The 22,772-nt window shown below is 41.4% G+C and overlaps 1 protein-coding gene across 1 annotated transcript in view; it reads left to right on the top strand.

Annotated features, from left to right (window-relative positions):
- The first annotated feature begins 10,369 nt into the window (after positions 1–10,369).
- LOC138260273 (neuroglobin-1-like) overlaps positions 10,370–22,772 on the top strand; it is a 100,973-nt gene continuing 88,570 nt past the window's right edge. The window contains exon 1 of the mRNA XM_069208605.1: positions 10,370–10,849. Within this exon, the coding sequence (XP_069064706.1) occupies positions 10,674–10,849 (176 nt within the window). The 5' untranslated portion in view covers positions 10,370–10,673. The remainder of the gene's footprint in view (positions 10,850–22,772) is intronic.

Below are 22,772 nucleotides of genomic sequence, written 5' to 3'. Positions count from 1 at the left end.
GGGTACTCGATACTCCTACCCAGCGTTGGAAGGAAGTGCAGGCATCGACTGCACTTAGGAGTTTATACCATTTCCAGGCACTGTAAATGTATGCTACTATTTACTAATTTATGACGATTGTTGCGCTCAGAAGTGTGACTTTCTTGTATTTAAAGTCATGACTACCTTATCACAACTTTCGTCAGCAGAGAACATTCAAGTCACTAAGCCATTTTGCTGCTAAATTGTGTACCATGGAGAATCATTAATCTTGGGCTGTAGTGACCATAACCTACCAAATAACCCCAGTTTAACCATAAAACTATGATAAAATGACAAATATGTCTGAAGGAAAAGCATGCTGGGGCCTGTCCTGGGCAAATGACAGTAGGTTATTAAAAATGTTTTTTCAAAATAATCACATAAGGTTAGATAGGGGTACAAAAGACAAGCAAATTGGTCAACTAGGAGAACCAGGAATGGAATGTAGGACTGCTCGTTTAAAATTTGTAACTTTTCCACTATGGGACACCTCAGTGAGAAATCCATCAAAATGGCTACTCTCTTTCCTGGTGTAGTATCTAGTGTTGTTAAGCTGCAGTCCATTTTTCTTATTATCCACATATTACCAGTGATTAGTCTGATTTTACATAATCTTTGCAAAAAACACAGGAACAGAGAATACGTTCAAAGAGTAGTTCCCAGAGAGTACACAATAATAATCCCATGGGGAAGCCAGGAATTAAACACCCAGCTTCTGGTTCCATTGTTTCTAACTTGCTCACTACACCACAACTGGGGTAGGTGCCATTCTGATGGGGAGGCCCTCTGGACTGCTATTCTCATGTAAATTACTACATATTGGAGGACTCGTCCAAAATTTTAATAAAGTGCTTAGTACCAGCATATTTTTACAAAGTCATAGCACTAAAATTAAATGCCAGGTCTCCAACACCCATAATGAAAACCTACACACTGTACTGCACTTATCGGTGGAGATGGGATGGTGGATTAGTCTAATCACCTTTGTAAATTACACGCCTTCTTTTGGTCCTATTAACTTTTTTTTTTTAGTGCTCACTAACCTAATTGAGCCTCTTTCTAAGTACTTTGTGTTATCAAGAATGGACTAAAAAGGCAGCAGGAGATTACAAGGCCTGTTGTGCTGTGGGGCAGTAGGTTCTTATTAGGCAACACTCGTGAAGGATATTGTATTAGCATTAGTGCTCTAAATACACTTTATCTTCCATTTGGATAATTCACTGTGTACACTTGACTCAGGAAGGTTAGTGATTGTCAGCCCTCCAGATTACCTCCAGGAGGCGGTAAAGGGACTGAAATGTAGATATAGGGCCTTATTACAACTTTGGAGGACCTATGGAACTCGTAATACGGTAGGTGGTATATCCGTCACATTTGGGACGGATTAACACCATCCTCCAAAGTTGTAATAAGGACCATAGTTTAACAGACTAATCACAACTTAGAAATTCAATGCTGTCAACTCTGTCTCTTAAGGCAAAAAGGGACCTCATTCATAGCTGCTAAGTTTCCCAGGTCCGTGCGTGATGTTTTGCTCCTGTCCATTTTGAATTCTGTCCTTTGTAGTCCTGTTTTATAATGAAATAAACAAGCCTACAATTCTCAGAATTCAAAGAAAAAAACCTAGACTGGAGCAGCACATCATTCATGGACCTGGGAAACCTGGCAGGGCTGCTAATTTAGATGACAGCAATTTGTAATAAATGTGGTCTGTGATTTATAGCCCTTCACACTCGCAATTGTTTTTGTGCTCATTGCTTCCTGCAGGGATACAAGTGGCCCCAAATCACATGCCAGGCTGTACTTTTTGGCCCTTGAGAACTTACGAAGAGCTAAGGGGGGGGGGGGATTCTTAATCTGTGGCCAGGGGACCCCTGGTGGTCTGAAAAGCCTACTCAGGGGTCCGTGACTACTTAGAAAGTTTAATAACATTAACAGATTAATAAAGTAAATAAAGAAGCAAAATGTAAAACTGAAATATTAAAACATCCTGCCAATGCTAATGTAAATTGGAGGCTAAAAATGAAGTTGGTATCCTCGGATTGATTCCTGGGAGCAGTGCAAGTGTGTCAAACTGATTACAGTATTGATGATGAGTGAATTTGTTTAATTTAGAAAAACCCCAACATTCCAATTAAAATTTACATTTTTTTTAATTATTTGTGAATTAAATATAATTTAATCATTTGTGTATTTGTTTCATGAATGCGTGTTTCTCTGTCTTGTGTGTATTATTTTGCAGTTCAAGTCATCGAAAATACTTAGGCCTGGGTCCCCAGCTGCCAGCATTGACCCTGTGAGGGTGCCCGGTTTCTAATGATGATTCAGTGGGGGCCCCCCCTGTTCCAGTAATGATTAAGTAGGAGTCCACAGAAGCCAAAAGGTTAAGAACCATTGGGATAGACTACTGGGAACTTTAAGGGGAGAGTCCGAAAAGGGCTCAGAATGTGCCTGAAAAATAAAGTGAAAATGTTGTAAAAAGAATACAAAAAATAGTAACACTTTCTAAATAGTTATGTGTAAACAATATCTCGGGCATGCAAATATATGGTTAGGAAAACAGCATTGTATGAGGGTATCACGTACATCCTCACATACACAATGACACTTGTACTTTGTGTAAGCTTAGTACAAAAACTACATGACAACGTAAAACTCTTGCTTACAACATCCATGTGTAGCAGTAAATCGTCGAGGTTTATATTATTGTATGGTGCTGCTTTTTTCAACATTTGTAAAGCGGTCCTCGCTTTAGGCAAAGAAAGAATATTTACATTTGAGAGAAACACTTTACAAAAAATCATGTTTATAGCGCTGACAACATTCAGATTTAAGTTTTGAGTATTTAATACATGGGCTTTTCTATTCCGATTGGGATAAAAACAAGTCTTTGAGTAATGAGATTACGAACAGCCTTACTGCTGACCTTTTCAATTAAACAAAAAACACATTCCCATCAATTAGTAGGAAGAGGCAGCGGCTGCAGGGGTGCACTCCAGGGAACAGTTGGTTTCTCAGTGACTCTTCCCACTTCAATCTGTGCAGGGAGCTTGGATCCTTTGCCTTTGGTGGCCGCCATCTTTGTGTGGTGGCGCCGCAGGGCTCCTTCCTTCAGGCTATAGGACTTCAATGTGATTCTACTCTGCCCATGCTGCGATAATGAAGCATTAGTATTCCGAAAGTACAGTAGGAAAAGGTGACAGTCTCAGAAATGTTGCTGCTTTTTATAGCGTTACTTCTCATTAAGGCCTAGGAAATAAAACCTAATGTGAGCAAGAGAGTAATGCATGCACAAAGGCAGGGAGAATGTGATTCATTATCCTTTGTAATAATTGTTATGTTATGTAGTACGTTTACGAAAATGCACTCACTTTACAACCTATGTTGCAAAACATTATATTGCAAGACAGTTTGTTATGGTGTGTTACCTGAGAAAATACATATTGTATTTATATATCTTACACAAGCAATTCAATTAATATCTTACACAAATATAATATACATAAAAGGTTGGGATACATTATGCCCCCTGCATCTGCAGTGTGGCAGGCAAGGAATATGTACGGTACATTAAAAGTACCCTGATAGGGTGTTTAGTATGCTGTGTTCTCTCAGGTTTGTTAGGTCTTTGTTGTCTTTCATTGTTAGTTCTATTGTCATGTTACACATTGTGTTTGAACAGGACATTATAGATAATTTTCTAGTCTTGTGTTGTTTTTCTTGCTCCTATGGTGACATCTTCATGTATGCCCTCCGTATGTTCCATGTTCCCACTGACTGCCAATTTGACATTATAGGCTAGCATCACAGAGGTTTCCACAGGAGGATAGTATCATGACGGTTTGCCAACGTGCACAGACGAGGAGCCTGTGTGCATGTGATGGCCTTCTCTTGCATATTTTTGAAATTCTTGCATGATTGTCACTCCTGATGTGTCGGAACTGGCATACAATGGTGTTGCATGGACATAGGATCTACATAGGGATGTGAAGCAGTTTTAGTTCTTGTGGGGACAGTAGTATATGAAAGGGCCTTTTAAAGCGAAAGACTGATATTTGAGGCCAAAATTAATGTATTCACTAAAAAGGAAAATACATTAGGAAATGTAAAATGAGCCTATTATAGTAGCTTATTTTTCATAATAAAATTGATAAGCTTTTGCTTTTAGAAAAATTACTGTTTAATACAAATTAGAAGTAGGTATTTGATGTCCAAAATTGTGGTGTATTTTCAAAAGTGATGCTCTTTGTTTGTGGAAAAATATTTGTTAGACCGGTCAGCCTTAAGGTGGTCTTTCCCCCTCACTTTCTGCCTCCGCCCTTCTATATTTCTAAATTAATTTTTGTTGGCCTTACGACTCTGTGCACTTTTCCACTGCCAAGCAGTGCTAAAGTACTTGTGCTCACTCCCTAAAACATGGTAAGATTGGCTTAAGCCCGATTTGCATATTTAATCTACTTATGAGTCCCTAGTAAAGTGGTATACTATTTACCCAGGGCCTGTAAATTAAATGCTACTAATGGGCCTGCAGCACTCCTTGTGCCACCCAATTACGTAGCCCTTAAAACATCTCAAGCCTGTCAGCAGCTCTAAACTGCCAATTTGACTTGACAATATAAACCCAATGGCAAGTCTAAAGCTCCCTTTTTATTACATGCAAGAGACCCCTAAGGTAGGCCCTAAACAGCCCAAAGGATAGGGTGCATTATAACTAAAACATGGGATATGTATCTTTACGTTTTATATGTCCTGGTAGTAGAAAACTCACAAATGTATTTTTCACTACGGTGAGGCCAACCTCTCCCATAGGATAACATTGGGTTACCTTACTACATTTACTAAGTGCTAACTTTTAAATGGGAACAGGTATGAAAGTAATGTTTGGTATCTAAGGAATTGTAATTTAAAATCCTTTTTAATTGTAAAGTTGGATTTTAGGTCACAATTTTGAAAATACCACTTTTTTTTAAAGTTGCCTTTTTCTTTTCCTAAAAGTGTGATGCCTGCAGCCTATTCCTGAGACACATGACTAGCTTTAAGTGGCAATCGGCTTTTGTATATTCCTCCCAGACAGCCACACAATATAGGGACTAGATGTGGTTGAATGGGCCATCACTGGCAGGATGGGGCCAGCGGAGCTGTGCACAGCCCTGGTTACACATCAATAGGCCAGGCCCTGCTCACAAACAAGGAACTTCATAATAGCCTTTTGTGTCTGCATTCAGGCTGTAGCCAAGGCAGGAAACTCTAGACACGTCTGTGGGGGGAAAGCCTCCGGATGTTTCTCCCATTTCAAAGAAGATACATAGGGATAAAAAGGGGACCCTCGGATCCACTGTTCAGATCACTTCTGAGCCTGTGGGAGACTTAGAAGAAAGACTGCTCTGTTGCAAGAAGGACTGCCCAGTTGTTCTACTGAGCTGCTACCTGAGTAAGGACTGGACCTGCACCATGAACCCAGGCCACCAGAGTGACTCCAAGGGCTACTTGACTCCCCTCCTGATCAGCACCTCGGGACAGGAAAGGCATCACCCATCTTGAACTTGCACCTGGAATCTGCCTGCTATGAGTCATAACCCCATGTGGTGCATCCCCAGTCCTGGTCCCCTGGAAGGGGTGCTAAATGTGATCGGCCATCCCAATAGTGGTCCCCAGCAAAATACAGTGTGACACAACCCAACAAAGCCATTGCAGCTCCTCATCAGAGCTGAATCAACGTAGTGCAAGACAATACGAACCTTGCATCATGACCCTCATAGGTCATCAGAATTGATGCACAGAGACACAACTTATGCATCCCTTGCATATCATCATTGGAACCAACGCAGTGTAACACAACTCAATGCAGGACCATGCACATCCCTTGCAGCCTACACTCCGCAGCACACCGACCTGGATCATAAGTTACACTTCTCAGCAAGCCTAACCTGGTCTTGGAATTGGCCTGTGCTCCATGGCAGACGGCCTAAACTTGTGACTTTGTCCTGGTCTGGAGTGATGAGATAACCACAGTTGATGCTTTGTGCTTTTAGACACTAATTTTACTTAAATCTTTAAAATTGTATATCACTTGGATGTTTTTCATTTTGGTGTCAAACAATTTATTAAATTGTGCTCTATTTTTCTAAAATGATGTGGGATTTTGCTTGTGTTGTGTTTTCACTTTATTACTGTTTGTATGCTGCTTATATACTTTACACATTGCCTCTAAATTAGGCCTGACTGTTTTGTACAAAGCTAGCAGATGGTTAAGCACAGGTAATTTATTGATTTTAGTGTTTCACCGTGACAGGGATTGAAGCTGTTGCTTGAGAAGGGCTCACACACTCATCAACCAACAATTCATTTTATCATAAAGTTTACTGATAAAAAGTAAAACTAGTACTGGCAAATTAATATTTTTTAAAGTGAATGAAAAGCTGGTGTTCGGGTGAAATTATTGAATTTCCAAAATACATTCAAAGCTAACTTTTAAAATAAACTATAATAAAAGTGGGGTGCCCATTGCTGATGGCACAACCTAATGTCTTTGGTTCTTGCTGCCATGGTATTTCATGACTTTGGCTTCATTTCTTGATAGATATATTGACAAATATTGTCATCTTCTTATGACTACAGCCATCTGCATAAAGCACAAGCCTGTATGATTGGTTTAATCTAGATTATATGTTGGCTCTCTCCACCATTAACCTAAGTGATAGCTATGGTGTCTACGGTTATATAGTGAGAGATCTGTGAATCTTTATATTATTCCACCATTACCTTTTCAAGTATATTATAAAAAACATTATTAAAGCATCTGTTGGTTACATGCGTATGCAATGTAGCTACCTCTCCTCATGAGAGACAGACAGTTTTAGCCCTTTTCTGTTAGGAAAATGATGGAGTAATATCATGCATGATTACATTTATCAATGTACCAGCTCCTACATGTTTGCAATTTAGCCACTGGAAGTACCTGATGGCTGCACTTTTTCTCCTATACATACAACACAAACAGATATTAGAAACAATTTGTCTTTGAATTAAATTTTAAATTGACTAGCATTCTTTATTATAATCCTATAAATTATCATTGAAGAACTATGTGTTTGACTTTGCAGCACATTCATAGCAATTTTTTCCTTTGAAGTTAATTCTAATACAAAATCTTCGTATTCTGGGAATGTGCAGCATATGCTTTGTTTTACCTTTGTTTCAGGCAAGACTGAGATTTAGCACACATCTAGGGTTCACATTTCTGTTAAGCAAGTTGCTGAATATTCAAAAATCTCATTCCCATCATGTTGGTCTCAGAAATACAATCTGAATTAATCTTTGCAAAACTGTCATTTTTATGTCTCAACTATTTGTATTTAAATAGCAGTCATCATTACCTGTAAACATTAGAAATTGCAATCAACGTAAAATTAATAACCCAATTTAGGAATTGTTTCTGGTACTTTTCATTTCTGCTAAATCTCACTGTAATTAGAAACCAATCATCAAGACAGCCTCCTGCAACATTTGAGAATAAATATATGCCTCAAGCAATAAAAGAAAAATAAATTTAAAATTGTAATTTGTTCTGTCGGAGAGTAATTCTAATTTGATACTTCCTTTTACAAATACTTTGAACCTCATTCACTCATTCAGGCTTAGCAACAATTCTGACGTACCTCTGACCTCAACATGGTCAGTTCATTCAACCACCAAAGTGAAAACTAATTTTGTTAAGGCTTTCTGGAGACTATTCCCTATCTATATATCAATCTCTTATTCATTTTAGCTGTATTGTAGAGTAGCATCTTCTGCCCAAATAGTATTTATGAACTCCTGGGCAACTAAATACAAAACAAGAGACTCCCCAGGGAGGGCTGTAGTTTGAGTTTGAGTTGAGCTAGCGACCTATCTCTCATTTCCGTTTTAACTCTCCCTCTGCTCATCCTGACTGATTGCCTCCAGAGCCTCATCCCAAATTACTGTGGCATCAGTTTTTGCTCATTTTCAGCAAGAGATCAACACACTTGGACTTTAATCTATGTACATGTTAACTTTGAGACTTTTTTCACGTGCTCATCAGCCAACAACTTGATTACTCACAATATTTACTGCCTTTTGTATTTTTTGACTTCTAAATCTCTCTGATTTATCAGTCAGTTTCTGCTTGCCCCGGGCACTTCTTTGAAGAAACTACGCATTGTACAAATTAGTTTATATTGGACATAAAAAACAATGGGGTAAAATGCAGAGTCCGCAAGACCACATAACGGAGGATAAGCCCATACTTATATACCGATGGAGACTAAAGTGAATAAGCCCTAACACTCATGTCTGAGCAACAGCAGTTTTATTTTAAAATATTCCCCAAACCATGCATAGACTCTAAACTAAGGTTGTGGGTTGCTGCATAGCCTATAGAGGGAATAGTGGGGGTGGTGGTGTGCGTTCAGTGTCATTTGCTCCCTAATCCAGAATGCTGGATCAGGAAAACCTGTCAACATGGACGTCAAACACTAAAATGCTTCAGGTAGCAGAACTGACATCATGTGCCCTTTGGCATCTCATATTGATTGGTTGTCCCACCTTTAGCCTCTCAACAACTTTATTTTTTATTGCTGAGGGACTAGCGAATGTGAGGAGTGGAAACTGCAAATAGAAGACACGTCTCATTGGAAGTATTAGGTGTATCAAAGGGCAAGTTGCAACTCTTGGCCTGTTGTTCCCCATTGACACCCTGCCTGTAAGTTTCACCTTGATCCATTTGCTCTTTAACAGAAACAGTGCAGATCTGGAAAATATTATAGGAGCTTAAATGCTGGAGCATAAGTGTGAGAAGTAACCCCATGTTTTGTTATGGTCCCCCAGGTTTTGTCAGAATTTACTGGCTTTACTGCTAAACAGAAGTAAAGAGGCACTGGGAATCCCTACCTGGCCTAATCAGCTTCCCAATAAGACCCTTGTAAATTGTGCTTTAAGTGCACCTATGGTTTATAAAGTTAAATGCCTTATTTGTGGGCTGCTGTTTGTTTTTACATCGCCCACATGTAGGAAAAAAAAAGTCTTTCGGAAGCACCACTGTGCTCCGGCTAGGCTGCAGCTTAAATACACTGCAGTGACACTTGGTGGGAAATTCGCCTTTGCCATGTAGGAAAGGCCTGTTTTTATACAGTGGTAAGGTGTCCCCAAAAGTGTGCCTAGTAGTCCCACAGGGCAGGGTACTAATAATAAAATAAATAAAAAATAGCCCACGCTATATATATTGAAGTTAGTGTGCCCTCACAGTGAAATAAAATCCTAAAGTTATTTCACTACATAGGCCAGGCTAGAAGTAACATCTTTATTTTCAACCTTTGCCCAGGAAAGGGCTGGAAAAATTCTTCAAAGTTATTTCCTGCTTAGTTTCTAAAATCTGACAATGCTGAAATAGGATTTTAGATAATTTAAGCAGAAAGGTAACTTTGGGGGAATGCATTTAAGGCTGTCTGAACCAGAACTGCCTTAAAAGCAGTTTGGCAACTCATCACACCTCCAGAGCTGATGAGACTGCCCAGAGGACAGACGACAATGGTTTGTGTCTGGGCTCAGGGACGGCCGAATGGATGCTCACTGATGACCACTCAGCAAGGATTAACTATCTGAGAGTGGACAGAAACTGTTAGCAGAAAAAAATGGCAGCTTTAGCATGATCTCTTTTTGACCTGGAGATACCAATGAGGGATTCTATTTGTCACCAGGACCTTCACAGACAGAGCCCACCCATTGAAGGACAGGAAAACAGTTTTGCCCCTATCATGTAGGGGAGTTACCAAGAAAATGATGGATAGGGCTGTCCGGTGGTGGCAGTTGGCTCACGCCATCTTGAAACAGGGGCTCCTGGGTAATTTTACAGTAAGGCAAACAGGATGTGAACTGTAGCTTTTCTCTACAGTATCTGACTTTTTGTAGCAACGTTTTGCTTTAAAAAATTTAAAAATTCATATCTCATGTTCCCCTTAACCTATTTTGATTGTATTGGTGCCTATTCGGTCATTACATTTGTCTGAATTATTTTAAATTGGCTTGGGAATTTTACTTTGTTGTTTTCTTTACTTTGAAATTGTTGGTACAGCTGGAACTCCTAGATTCTATCAGAACTGTTTTGACCGAACACAATGAGTTTATAGTTCAGAGGGTTGTCTTCTCTCTCAAATTATTAACCCATTTTTCTGACATAGAGAAAGCCAGAAACTGGGCTTGAATTGGTATGCCTGCTGGCACGCGAGGGTTACATTCCAATTCTACTCTCAAATTAATAGAAAGTATCACGATCTCCACTGTACTCCTGTAAATATCGTCTTTTCCACAGCACAGCTGGAGAGTCAGATGTAGGGGGGGGCTGCTTCCTCTCCACGCTCGAGCGGCGCATCTTCGAGGAAACGCAGACGGGAGCAGGTTATGGCATACAGCAGGGGGCTTCCTACAGAAGAAGAAATAAGTGACTTTAAGAGATAGAAAAAAAGAAAAGGAATGTAAATGCTTTGCCTCTGGTGACAACAGTCCTAGAGGCGCCACCGGCGTACCAAGCATCACTGTGCAGAGGTGTTGACGCCCAAAGAAGCCTGCAAGCAAGCCTGAGCCGAGGTTCCGAGAGTCCAGGTCCGCTCCCCGTCTTTTGAGCTGTCTCAGAAGTAATGGGGTGTGTGCTTTCAGAACTGGGCTTGGGGTGGGGCGCTTCTTCAGTACAGGAGGAGGCAGCGCCCCCAGACCCGATGTTGGCCCTTTCTCAAGAGGAGGTGCGGCTTCTCCGAGACTCTTGGAGGCTGATTCAGGACGATATCTCCAAAGTGGGCGTAATTATGTTTGTCAGGTAAGAAGCCTTATATTTTTCCATGTAGGACATTTATACTTCGCAGCCCAGATCGAACATTCTAGAGTTTAAATAAGGGAACGTGGCATCATAAAACGGTTTTTGTTGCTTTACCCCTTCTTAGCAGAAGAGTTGTGTAGATGTGATACTCGTTGTGTGCACCAGCCGTGACTTGCGTTTTTGCACCGGTTTATGAGTAAATATTTTGTTTTTTGTACTGCTTTATTCGATGCGCATTTGCAAAGCATTGGCTTTGCACTATGCCGTTTGGGTACTTCGCTCTCTAAATCGTTTGTCGGTAACATTCAAATATTCCTGCCTTAAAAGGAATCCTCAGAAAATATACAATTTAGTCTTTGTATTGTTTTGCAAAATGTATATTGCGCTTTCTACCGCTAATTGGGTCGCCGAAGCGCTTGCCTACCTGAGAGCACTCTCCACCAAGTAGGGAGTGTGGCTGGAAGAGTCTAATCTTGGTTTTAATCCTGTGTAGGACGTGTTTGTGTGTCATGCATGGTGCCCACCGAGGCGCAGTTATCGTGTTATGGAGCGAGGCGCTTAATAGTGAGGAAGTGTGAGAGGTGTGTGCAGGGAATGGGTTTCAGGAAGCTGGCTGCATTGAGCCGCCCTGCAGGTCCCTTGTGGTATTCCTCTTGATCACAGTCCACTAAGCTGGTCACTGCACCAGGTTGCCCATTCTATGGGACTGGACAGGTATACAATACATTCTATGGTACTGAACAGGTACGATAGATGGGGAACTGGTGGAAAGTCCTTCTAGGGCGGACTTTGTTCATATCATCGCATATTTGACTGACATTGTGAGATGGTAGGACACCACCGTAGCATGTAGCTCGTTGGGACCTGCAGTGGTGGACTAAGTTAAAGTCCTCTGTTGACCAGCAGTGTGTGAATGATCTCTTCAGTTACGCCACACCTGTTGAATTGGTAATGGGTGATTTACTGCTGTGGACCAGCACGGTTCTGGGTGATGAACATGACCCATAGCAATTTTGTTTATGTGAGTGTGAGAGTGTCAAGCAGATTAAGGGAATTATTATGCAACTTGTGTGAACTATAATCGACATCCCAACTGCTGAATGTTATGGTATTAGAGTGGGTGAGGAGGGTTACATAGGGGATAAAGTACTCTCTCCCATATATGATAAGGATATGGCAAGTCACTGAGGAGTTCAGTGACCACACAGAGGAACAAGACTGAAGGCTGAGTTCCTTCATGAAGTTATGGAGCTCTGACTCACAAAATCCTTATTACATATGACAGGTTACTTTATTCCCTAAAATACACAATCACATCATGACCTTTTCCATGAATCATTTAAATCCTGGTTGCATCACTCTTTCATATGAAAGAGAAAGCATGTTTGTAAACATGAAGAATAAAAATAGACTCTCTAGTGCAAAATTAAAAACATCAAAAAAGCTATTAGATATTTGTTGCAAAAAGAAATTAGAACCAATTTAACAGACGTTTGTTCTTTAAAAAAAAAAAAAAAAGTGGACTAACTATGTGTTGAAACATACAGGAACATTCCACCTTTTCTACAATTGCTCAAGTAGTGCAAAAAATAAATATGCTGCCATAAGTATGCCCTTTCAGCTTGTCACTGTACAGCCCTAAAACAGAGCATACGAAAGAAAAGTCATTTTTTGTTTTCATTCTTTATACAACTGCTTTAACTATGCCAGCGATCTGACCTGCTATTCCTCTTGGTTGTTAGCTTTACAGCAGGCATTGTAACATCAGAACTCATCTGTAATAGGTTATTATATTTGAGTGGCTACCTCATTTTTTATATTACGAGACTTAGTGCATCATAAGTTGCATATTATAAAGAAATTGGAGACAGGTTTTTAGACCGGGATTGCAGAATCCCCTGCGTTTCATATAGTATTGTATTGTAATCGCATTTACAGATCACTTACTACCCCTGACAAGGTTTTGTAGTGCTATATGCCAGGCAGCATGCTGCTCCAGAAACCAGGGTTAGTGGGCTTTTTGTGGCTATTGGAATTAGTTTATGCTTTTAAAGAAACCATTCCATCCATTTACTTCAGGTTCTATGTGGAGGATTTAATTAGCTTGAGATGGAATATGCGAATACAAGCTAAGGCTGGCAGTATTAATAGATGAGCTACAGGAGTTTAGGTATTGTTAACTTGCAAGGGTATGACTTTCAAAGGAGAGGATGTAATCTCAGTCGCAGATTGCCAGGGCTACAGGGGGTGACACGGGGGGGGAATATTAATAAACATAGAAAAATAAATACAAAAAAACCTTATCTCCACTCCACTTTGCGCCGCCACTCCTCCATCTCTTCAGCAGGCAGGCACAGGCTCACACCCTGCCCTGCAGCCAATAGTGTTGCTGCTCAGAGAAGCGTTAGGATTGCCTGGGGACGCCCAGACTGGGAGCCTGTGCCTTCTCTCCCCAGCCCAGCAACACAGTGCCGGGCTGCAGAGAGCACAGTGCGCATGTGTGTTTGGCCGGCTCAAGACACCCGGCCAAACATACATGCTTGCTGAGGGAGTGCACAGTGCACTCCCCACCATGGCTGCCATCCCCAATGCCCCACCCCTTTTACTACAAGAAGATAATAAACTTGGTTTATTATCTTTTTGTAGTAAAAGGTTTGCAGCTGCTGGCAGGGGGGTGGGGGGACGACGCTGCTCCACCATAGCGGAGGAGCCACCACTGTGTAATCTTTGAAATGAGGTGTGGGCAATTTGCAAAGCTAAAATAATAAGAATTGGTGCAAACATGATTGTGATTAGTATGCTCTGCTCATTGAGCTGAGGCATGCAGAGGATGGAAAGCAAGGAGAGAGTTAGAAAGGAAAAATAGAGTCCACAATCTGAGCTTTTAAGACACAGCCAGTTTTTCATACAGTGTTTTTATAACGATTGTGGAGGAGCAGGTGAACAGTCTGTCTGCAGCTACGTTGCTGATAGGCCACGCTTTAGCCCAGACAGGTGATACGCTCAAACGCTGTAAGTATAAATTACTGTCTGGCTGCATACGTAAGTAAATATCAAAATCTTGAGGCTGCACTCAAATGAAGCAATAACCACACCTGATTACATGCAGAGTAAATAATGCAACTTAGAAAAGGAGATTCAGAAAATGCTGGAATGGCTATCGTTTTACTCACCCTTCTCATTTGGGCACAGTATCTGCGGGCTAGAGATGAGGACAGCCTCCTCAAACAGTGGAAGTGTATTGACTGCATAACTATGGCTTGAGGATAGAGACCAGACAATCAAGCAAGAAAGAATAAACACAGGGCTCCCCTTAGAAATTCAATGAGGGCCTTGGATTGAAGGGGCTGCTGAGCCCTTGATTTTACTGAGCAGCGCAGGTGTGGAAGATAGTAATTGTGAGGGATTCAACTGCTGTTTCTATTGCTCAGATGAGGACGTTTCTAGGCAGGGTCTTTCCTTTTGTGTACCTGATTATTTACTCGAAGGCTAAATGTCCACCAGGTGCAAGATCTAGCACTAAGTTATGGGTGTTCCAGATTAAAGAGCACCCCAGTGCTACCTGCCCTGAGAACCATTATTTCACACACATTTACTAATACAGATATCTTTCTCCTTCTTTTCACCTTAATCATCGGAGGGAAAGGGGAGGAGCACCTCTAATGCCATGTAGTTACAATTTCAGAAAGTGTGAATAGTTATTGTGTACTTACGTTTAAAATTGCACCATTATTTTTTGATGCACAACACATTCAAAGAGATAAAAGACGATAATATATAGAACTGTAGATTGGTAACAGTACATTTCTGGGATGTTTTTCAACAAGCGATTCTGAGTGACATCATATAGGGCCAGATGCATCAAGCCTTTTTGCATTCACAAATGGTGCGAATGCCCATTTGCGAATGCAAAAATGCCTTTCAGTATTTATGAAAGGCTTTCGCAACGCAAATTTAAGGAATCACTAAAATAGCGATTCCTTAAATTTGCGAGCCTTTTTAGAGAATCGCAAATTGTGATTCTCTAAATAAGAAATCGCAAATAAGGAATCCTTATTTGCGATTTCTAAACCACATGTAAGAAGCAATTCCTTAATGTGAATTGGGCATTATGGAATCGCTATTACCACCAAGTTAAACTTGGTGGTAACCATGTGCAAATTTTAAAAATGCATTTTTAAAATTGACATGTAACACACACATGCCCCTTTGACATGTGTGTGCTTTACATGTCCTGAAATATTTTTTTGGGGTGCAGCAGAGGGGGCCTTAGGCCCCCAGCACCCTGGGGTTTTGCATTTCCTAAATTGCGAATTCCAGTTAGGAATTTGCAATTTTGGAAATGCAAAAAATTCGCAAATATGGGCCTACAGGCCCACAGGTGCGAATGGGGTCTGTATCGCAATTTGCGATTTGGTAATAGCATTTGCGATTTTTAAGAAATTGCTATTACCGATTCGCAAATATGATACATTGCATTTTGCGAATCAGAAATAGCGATTTCTTAAAAATCGATATTTCCGAATCACAAATGCCTTTTTTGTTACATCTGGCCCATAGAGAGCAAAGCTCGAGTTGTCTATGATGCCACTCAGAACCCCAAGGTGAAAAACATCCCAATAATTCACTTTTTACCCATCTACAATTTTATGTTATGTATGGGCCCACAATCATCTTTTCCTGCTTTCAACTTCTATGGAGGGGAAGAGGAGTAATGTTGGGGCCATACATAACACATCCTCTACATAACACAGCCCCCATCCCTGTCCCAAATAAAAAAAAAACTTACCAGCAATCACCAACCAATTCCAGCCACCTTCCCTGCCTTCCCTCGAGCTCCTGCAGCTGTGCTTTCTGCTTTCATTCAACGTAGACAAGCTGTGCTGAGCTGACAGGCTGACAGAGGGCCCTGGCAGCCTGGCCTGGAACACCTTTATGATATCACAACAGTGTGTAACCAGTTTTGTTATCAACTGTTGCTATGTCATAGCAGTGAGGTAATGACATTTATCATCTATGAGAGCCACACATAAGAAATAACTTTGGGAATGCTCAACCACATTCAAACAGACAGTTTTGTTTTAAATGAATGCTTCTTAAAATGTGGTTTAAAAAAAAAAACAACTTTAGTTACTTATTAACCACCCACCCAGACCCTTTCCTGAGCAGGCCACATATTTTTAGAAACATTTTGATGTGAAAAGGTAACTAAATTGCAATTGACTTGCCTTTCCATGCCATGGATTCAGATGATGCACATCTATTGCGAGTGCCAATATGTAAACTTAGTAAACTTATCTTTTGTGTGGGATGGTAGCTGTGCACTGTTTAAAGCAAACATGCCAGGATATGCAACACCTTATGTATAAACTTTGGAAATAAGAAAGGCTGAATTGGTTCTGCTACTGACATTAAAATGCTCACGATAGAGAAAGACCAAAGGACAGACCAAAGTTAGCAACAAGTGCTCAGCTCACTGAGCTATCTTACCAGGACCTTGTGGCAACATTGCTCAGTCTATTTAACTTCCATTGCTGACACTTGCCTTGCTCCGTCACCGTGAGTTAGACATTTGTCATTCTGAGGACGATAAACTGCCACCAATGCAGGTAGAATATACAATTGCGAACTATCATTCAGACAGCAAAGCCGCACACACTTTTTAAAATATTTTCGGTTTAATTGGTATTTTAATGTAGCTCAAGGATGGGTGGATCCGTGCCATGTTTTTATGGCAACCGCTTAATCTGCTAATGAGATGCATGTAGATGCATCTACGGAAGTTTATCTCATGCTGATATCCTAAAAATCTGGAATTGACCTGGCCCTCACAAACCAAAGTGGGACATCCCTAGTGTACGTAAGGCAGAAATTTATGGAGAAAGGTTACGTCTCTTCTGTGAAGGACTAGAAAAGCCATTAAGATTCTTTTCAATGATGGATCATTGAAGAGATGAGTCCTCAACACTTTTCGTAACTCTAGCACTATGGTACGACTGACTTGAAGAGGGATGTTATATATTCTAAGCGTATTATGCCAATGGAAGGAGAGGGGTTCAGGGTGATAATTGACTACTTAAATCTTGAAAACAGGTGTATCAGCATCTGTCACATGTGTCACAAGGGTAATGTCTTTGTGTTCTGGGTACTCCCCATAAAGTTGAATTTGGTCTCTCCATACACTGACATGTTGTTGTGTACCAGTGGCTCTTTTTGAGTCTGGTTTAGGTTGAATGCTAGAAGCCACTCAAGGCTGGGCGTGAGTCTTCCAATCTTCTTGTTTACACCTGGGATATGTTATGTTGCCCAGCCTTAGTTTGCAAAACCAATGGCTTCAGTGGGGCCTAGTTCAACAGCTATCTTTCTTCAAGAGGGTTACACCCAATACAGCCTGCAACCTTGCCCCACTGGAGGATTTTGACATCTATTAAAAAAAGACTATTGCAGAAGAAAAATATTTTAACAGTGGTGACCCACTTGGGTTTTTCATCACGATCAGCCTGAAATCATGCTTCGTTCTCAGTTACCTGCAAACATGGACTTCTAATTGGTCATTTTTGTGGCGCGTGTTGCCCTAAAATTTTAAAAACCTCTGGATTTTAGTAGCTATGGTAAAGAATTTCTTATTACATTTTTCTCTATTTTTCGAAATTGCTTGAGGGATTTTTATTGTGCCATGGTTTAAACTTTTTAATGCTTTCATACTGATATATGATTTACACACTTTACTTAAGTTAAGCCTATCTCTTCTGTGCCATAGCTACCAGGGATTGAACTCAAGTTTATTTATTGAACTTGTGTATTGGGCTGGACAAGATTTTGAACTTATTACTTGAGAAGAACTCATATCCTCCCCAACTAATAACCCGAACCATAAGACTTTTCCTCCTGTTCACTGGGAAACGGATACAGATGAGCATACCTGAACTGCTGTACAGCTTGATTGCCAGTATGGCCCACTGCAAAGATAGGAACTGCTGCCCACTTGCACCATACAGGCTGATGAGCATGAGGGGGAGTTGCAGTTTAGATTACAGGCATCAGCAAGAATACTTGGAAGTTGTAAACTTGATTCAAAACCTAAACTAAGGGTGAACCAAGCTAATGCAAATGTTTTTTGCTTCTGTCTCACTCTCTTTTTTTGATAATGCCCTGCCCTGTCATATTTGCTCACCAGGTGACATAATATGTAACTGCCAGTGGCTCATAATTTAAGTAATAAATGCAATGGGTCTTGAAAGGAGATAAGACAGTAGCCAATTATTTATCTGTTGTTTATATGATACTTAGCTGCGTTTGAGCTGTGAGCCAAAGGGTGGTCTTCCCCCAACCACCTAGCCTTAACTTGTTGGACTTAGGCCTCTGTGCACTTCACAACTGCTACCCAGTGCTAAAGTACTTGTGATCTCTCCTTTAAACATGGTAAATTGGACTGTACCTAATCGGCATATTTAATTTATTTATAATCCCCTTGTAGAGTGGTACAATATACCCAGGGCCTGTAAATTAAATGCTACTAGTGAGCCTCCCACTTTAGTAGCCATTAAAATGTTGCAGACTGATTGCAGTTTTTAACTGCCAATTTGATTTGGCAATAAACCCCCCTTGCCAAGCCTTTATCTCCCATTTTAATTGCATGTAAGTCTCTAGTAAGATACACCCAAGTATCCCCTAAGGCAAGAGGCACTGTAGTTAAAGGATTGAACATGAGCATTTAAGTTTGACATGTTATGGTAATGAATAATCTCTAAGTGAGTTTTTTCACTACTGTGAGGCTTACTTGTCCCACAGGATAACAGTAGGTTGCCTTATTGCATTTAGTAAGCGCTAACCTTTGGCTGGGAACAGACAAGCATTTCAGGTTTGGTGTCTGAGAAAATGTAATTAAAATCATATCTAATGATAAAGTCAAAGTTTAAGCTACAATTTGAAAATGCCAATTTTATAAAGTGTGCACTTTCTGTCCTAAACTGGTGCCTGCAGCCAATTCTGGGTCACATGACTTGGTGTAGGTGGCATTTTACTTTGTTTATTCATCCCAGACAGCCACACAATAGAGGGATTAGGTGTGCTTGGATAGGCCGTCAACTGGCCGGATGGTGTCAGAGCTTGGCATAGCCCTACTTGCAACTGAATAAGCTGTGCTCTGCCTTCATATAAATTACTTGTCACCCCTGCATTGTTCAAGCAGTCAGCTTGGAGCCAGAGTAGCTGAGTCAGAAAACTTCGGGCACTTCAAAAGGAATTCTCTAGAAACTTAACCTACTTCAAAAAAGGTACTAGCAATAAAAAGAGAACCGTTAGATCCCTTCTTCAGTTCACTTTCTGGACCTGGAAAGGACTCTCAGAGGACTGCCTGCTGTTGTGGCCTGCTGTGTACAAGACTGCTTTGCTGTACCTGGAAGGACTGCTTTGCTGCTTGGAGTTTGCCTTCAAACCACAGAGGCAGGAGCTGCTGCTTGAGCCCTGATTCACCACCTGAACCCCAGACTAGTTGAGTGTCTCCAAGACCTAGTTTGCTAGCCTCCTGATCAGAGCCTCAGGGACATATAAGGTTCCAGTCCCCTTGGCCCCACCTGAGTGGGTCCTAAATCCCCAAGTGTTGCCCCTCCAGTCCTGGACCACTGGTTGAGGTTTAAAGGAACCTGGATAGCCAAAATAAAAAACTTGGGACTTAAAAGATTTTTGGATAAAAACTGCTATGTGAACTGAGAGAAGACCAGGACCAACCTGCTTGTAAGTCCTCCCAAGGTGCATCACCAGTTGGCCTGACTTCATAGACGCTCCCACTATGTTCTTCTCTGCAGCATCAAACCCTGTTCAGTGGTCCTGCAACAAAGGGGCATCTGGTCAGCTACACCCTCCAGTTTCATCCCGCTGGAGATTTTCGACTTCCATAAAGGAAACTAAAGACCTCATTACGAGTTTGGCGGTCAAACCGCTGGACCGCCATGTTGACAGTCCTAAAAGGACCACAATTCTGGTGTTCTTTCAGACCACCCTATTATGAGTTAAACAGACGGGACCACTTACCGCCAAGCAAAAATAGTAGTCTGCCAGCGACGCAGCAGCCTGGAAATAGGTGGTCTGACCACCAGCACTGTCAGCACCGCACCACCGAGCATATTACAAGCACACAGTAGCCATGTCGGTCAGCCAATGGCAGTCCAAACCACAGTGGTTTGCGGTCAGCAAAGTAAAAGAAAACTGCACATTGGATGAATTTGAAAACAACACAGCTGACACACATTGCCACAGTGGACACACCTGGTAAGGACACTATAAAACACACCCCTTCACAGACCACAATCCTTTGCATTTCCACTGCACTGAAAAGAACACAGACCACCATTTTTCTATATTATAGGCACCCCTAATTTTTTTCACCATCTCATAGAGCACCCTGCACACGTTTGTCCTTTCACACCCTTTTGCACTTCTCTTGTTTAGTAAATCATTGTCACCCGTTTTTTTCTCCACCATGTCACGTTCTAAAAATCCACATTTTCAGAAGATGAGTTAAGAGTCATGGTGGATGAAATCGTAAGAGTGGAGCCACAATTGTTTGGAGCACAAGTTCAGCATACTTCTTTCAGTATGAAAATGGATATGTGGGACAGGATCGTTGAAAGAGCGAATGATGTAGGCACTAGCCTGCGCACAAAGGAGGACATTAGGAAGAGGTGGAACGACCTCAGAGGCAAGGTCCGTTCCCTGGTCTCCAGGCAACAGCTGCAGGCCAAGAAGACTGGCAGTGGCCCTTCCAGTGTCTTATTACATCTCTTTCTCTGGGAGGAGAAGGTGTTGGCCACCCTGCATCCTGAGGGCTTGACAGGAATACCTGGGACAGGGGAGTCTGGTAAGTCACAACACAAAAAATGTCACCAAAATGAGATGTCATGCATTCTCATAGCTCACCTTTTGCCACTGTCTTGTTCCTGTACCCCGCCACCATTCAATACCCAGAGTATCTGGGTGTTGACAATGTCAATCTGTATTGTTGGACACAAACTGATGATGGTTATACAGCCGCCAAGGCGGTGCACGGACGGCCAAACTTGTAATGAGGCCCTAAGTCAAACCATAGAAATCTTCACTGCAACTTCGTCCAGTGGCTTCCTCCTTGGACACCGTCTGCAGCCTTGCTCCGCTGAACTTTACCTTCTGAGACCATTTTTCTTCAAAATTTCTTCTAAGATAAAGGTAAATGCCAACCGCGCCCAATCCACTTCTTGAATCCAACTCTCGCTCCGTCAGGGTTGCCCATATTTTTTTACTTTGACCCTGTTTCGCACGACTAGATGTCCACGCTTTGATTTTTTTTTAGCCAGTAGATTTTTCCCTCTTCTTTAAAAATTCATAACGCTGGCTCAACTGATTGGCTTTTTGTGGCTTGGATGACAAGTAGTTTATTAAGAATTGTTCTATTTTTCTAAATTGGTGTAAGACTATTCTTGTGTTGTATTGTCACATTATTACTGTTTGTGTGCTGCATAAAAACTTTAAACATTGCCTCTAAATTAAGCCTGACTGCTTTTGTGTCGAGCTACCAGAAGGTTAAGCACAGGTTAATTTAGTGACGTGCGCGTTTCACCCTGACAGGGATTGTGGATGATGCTTGAACAGGGGTCACCCCACATTCTACCAACAACCAAATTTCTCATAGGCTGCAGGGTTGTTTGTCTCATGAGCCACTTAGATTGTTGGTACAGAAGAGGTTTTAATAAACCATGGAAATTGCAGTATTGTATGAATGTTACCCGGGCAATCTCTTCCATCCACCTTGTTCCTTGCTCCCCTCACTGATCTGGCTTGTGCCTCAGGCCCCTCCGATTCAACTTGTATTTAGCACTTCTCTCTCATTCATTTTTTCTGGCTCACACCTGTTTTGTCTACTGTTCACTTCTGTCATTCATCGTCTGATGCAGATCCTTCTATCATCCAAATTGTAGCTCGTGCCCTTTTCATATCTGGTCTTGCTACCCTTTCATATTTACGTGTGTAGTGCAACTTTGTCACCCTTTTTGCGACTAGTTCCTATAACTTACCTGTCTCTTGCCTGGTTCCCTCTCAGCTGGCTAAATGCCTCTGCCCCCATCTCTTGTGTGGGCACCCTCTTTCATTAGATGCATACCATGGGTCTCATACTCACTCATCTTGTGTCTTATTTACCTCTCCCACTATCATTATCGTTGTCTTCATTCCCACCTGTCTTGTGCTTTAGTCTCTTCTCATTCATTTTGTGCATTGCTCCCCTCTCTCATCCATTGTGAACGTTTGTTCCCACTCATATCCACTATTTGCTTTAGGCACCATGGTCCATCTAGAGCATTGTTTCTCACCCATCCACCTTTGGAACCATCACCCTTATTAATTCATTTCGTCTCTTACTTTCTTGAACCTCAACCATGTCTCTCATCCATGGTGCGTCTCTTTATGTTCCCTCATCCAGCATGCACCTTGCTTTTTCATCTTCGTTTGTCTTGTGTCCAGATTGCTCTCTCTTCCACCTTTTATCTATGTCCCCGCATTCATTTGTTTTGGGACTTGGTCTCTTTAATCCACCCTGTATAAATTCCCCTCTATTAATCTGCCATTATACTTTTTCCACTCACTTATTCAGCTTCTGCCTCTGTCTCCTCACTCACCCATCCTGGTCTCAATCCACTCTCATATATTAGATGCTTTCCCTTCATCATCCCTCGTGTTTCTGTTCATACCCCTTAACCCACTTATATCTTGACCTCTAAACTTCTTGTTTGTTGGTACCACCAAGATGAAAGATCTTGTGCCTCAGTTCCCCAGCCCTCTGTGTCTTGAGTTTTGATCCTCAACCCCCCAACTGTCTTGTGGCTCAGCACCATCATTTTCTTAGTTTGCCTCACTGCTTAAATCTCCTTGGCTCCTTGTTCCGCCTATGTCC

Source organism: Pleurodeles waltl, chromosome 9 (genome assembly GCF_031143425.1).
Source record: "Pleurodeles waltl isolate 20211129_DDA chromosome 9, aPleWal1.hap1.20221129, whole genome shotgun sequence".
Taxonomy (NCBI): domain Eukaryota; kingdom Metazoa; phylum Chordata; class Amphibia; order Caudata; family Salamandridae; genus Pleurodeles; species Pleurodeles waltl.
Note: the sequence above shows the minus strand (reverse complement) of the source record. Positions and strands in the feature narration are given on the sequence as shown.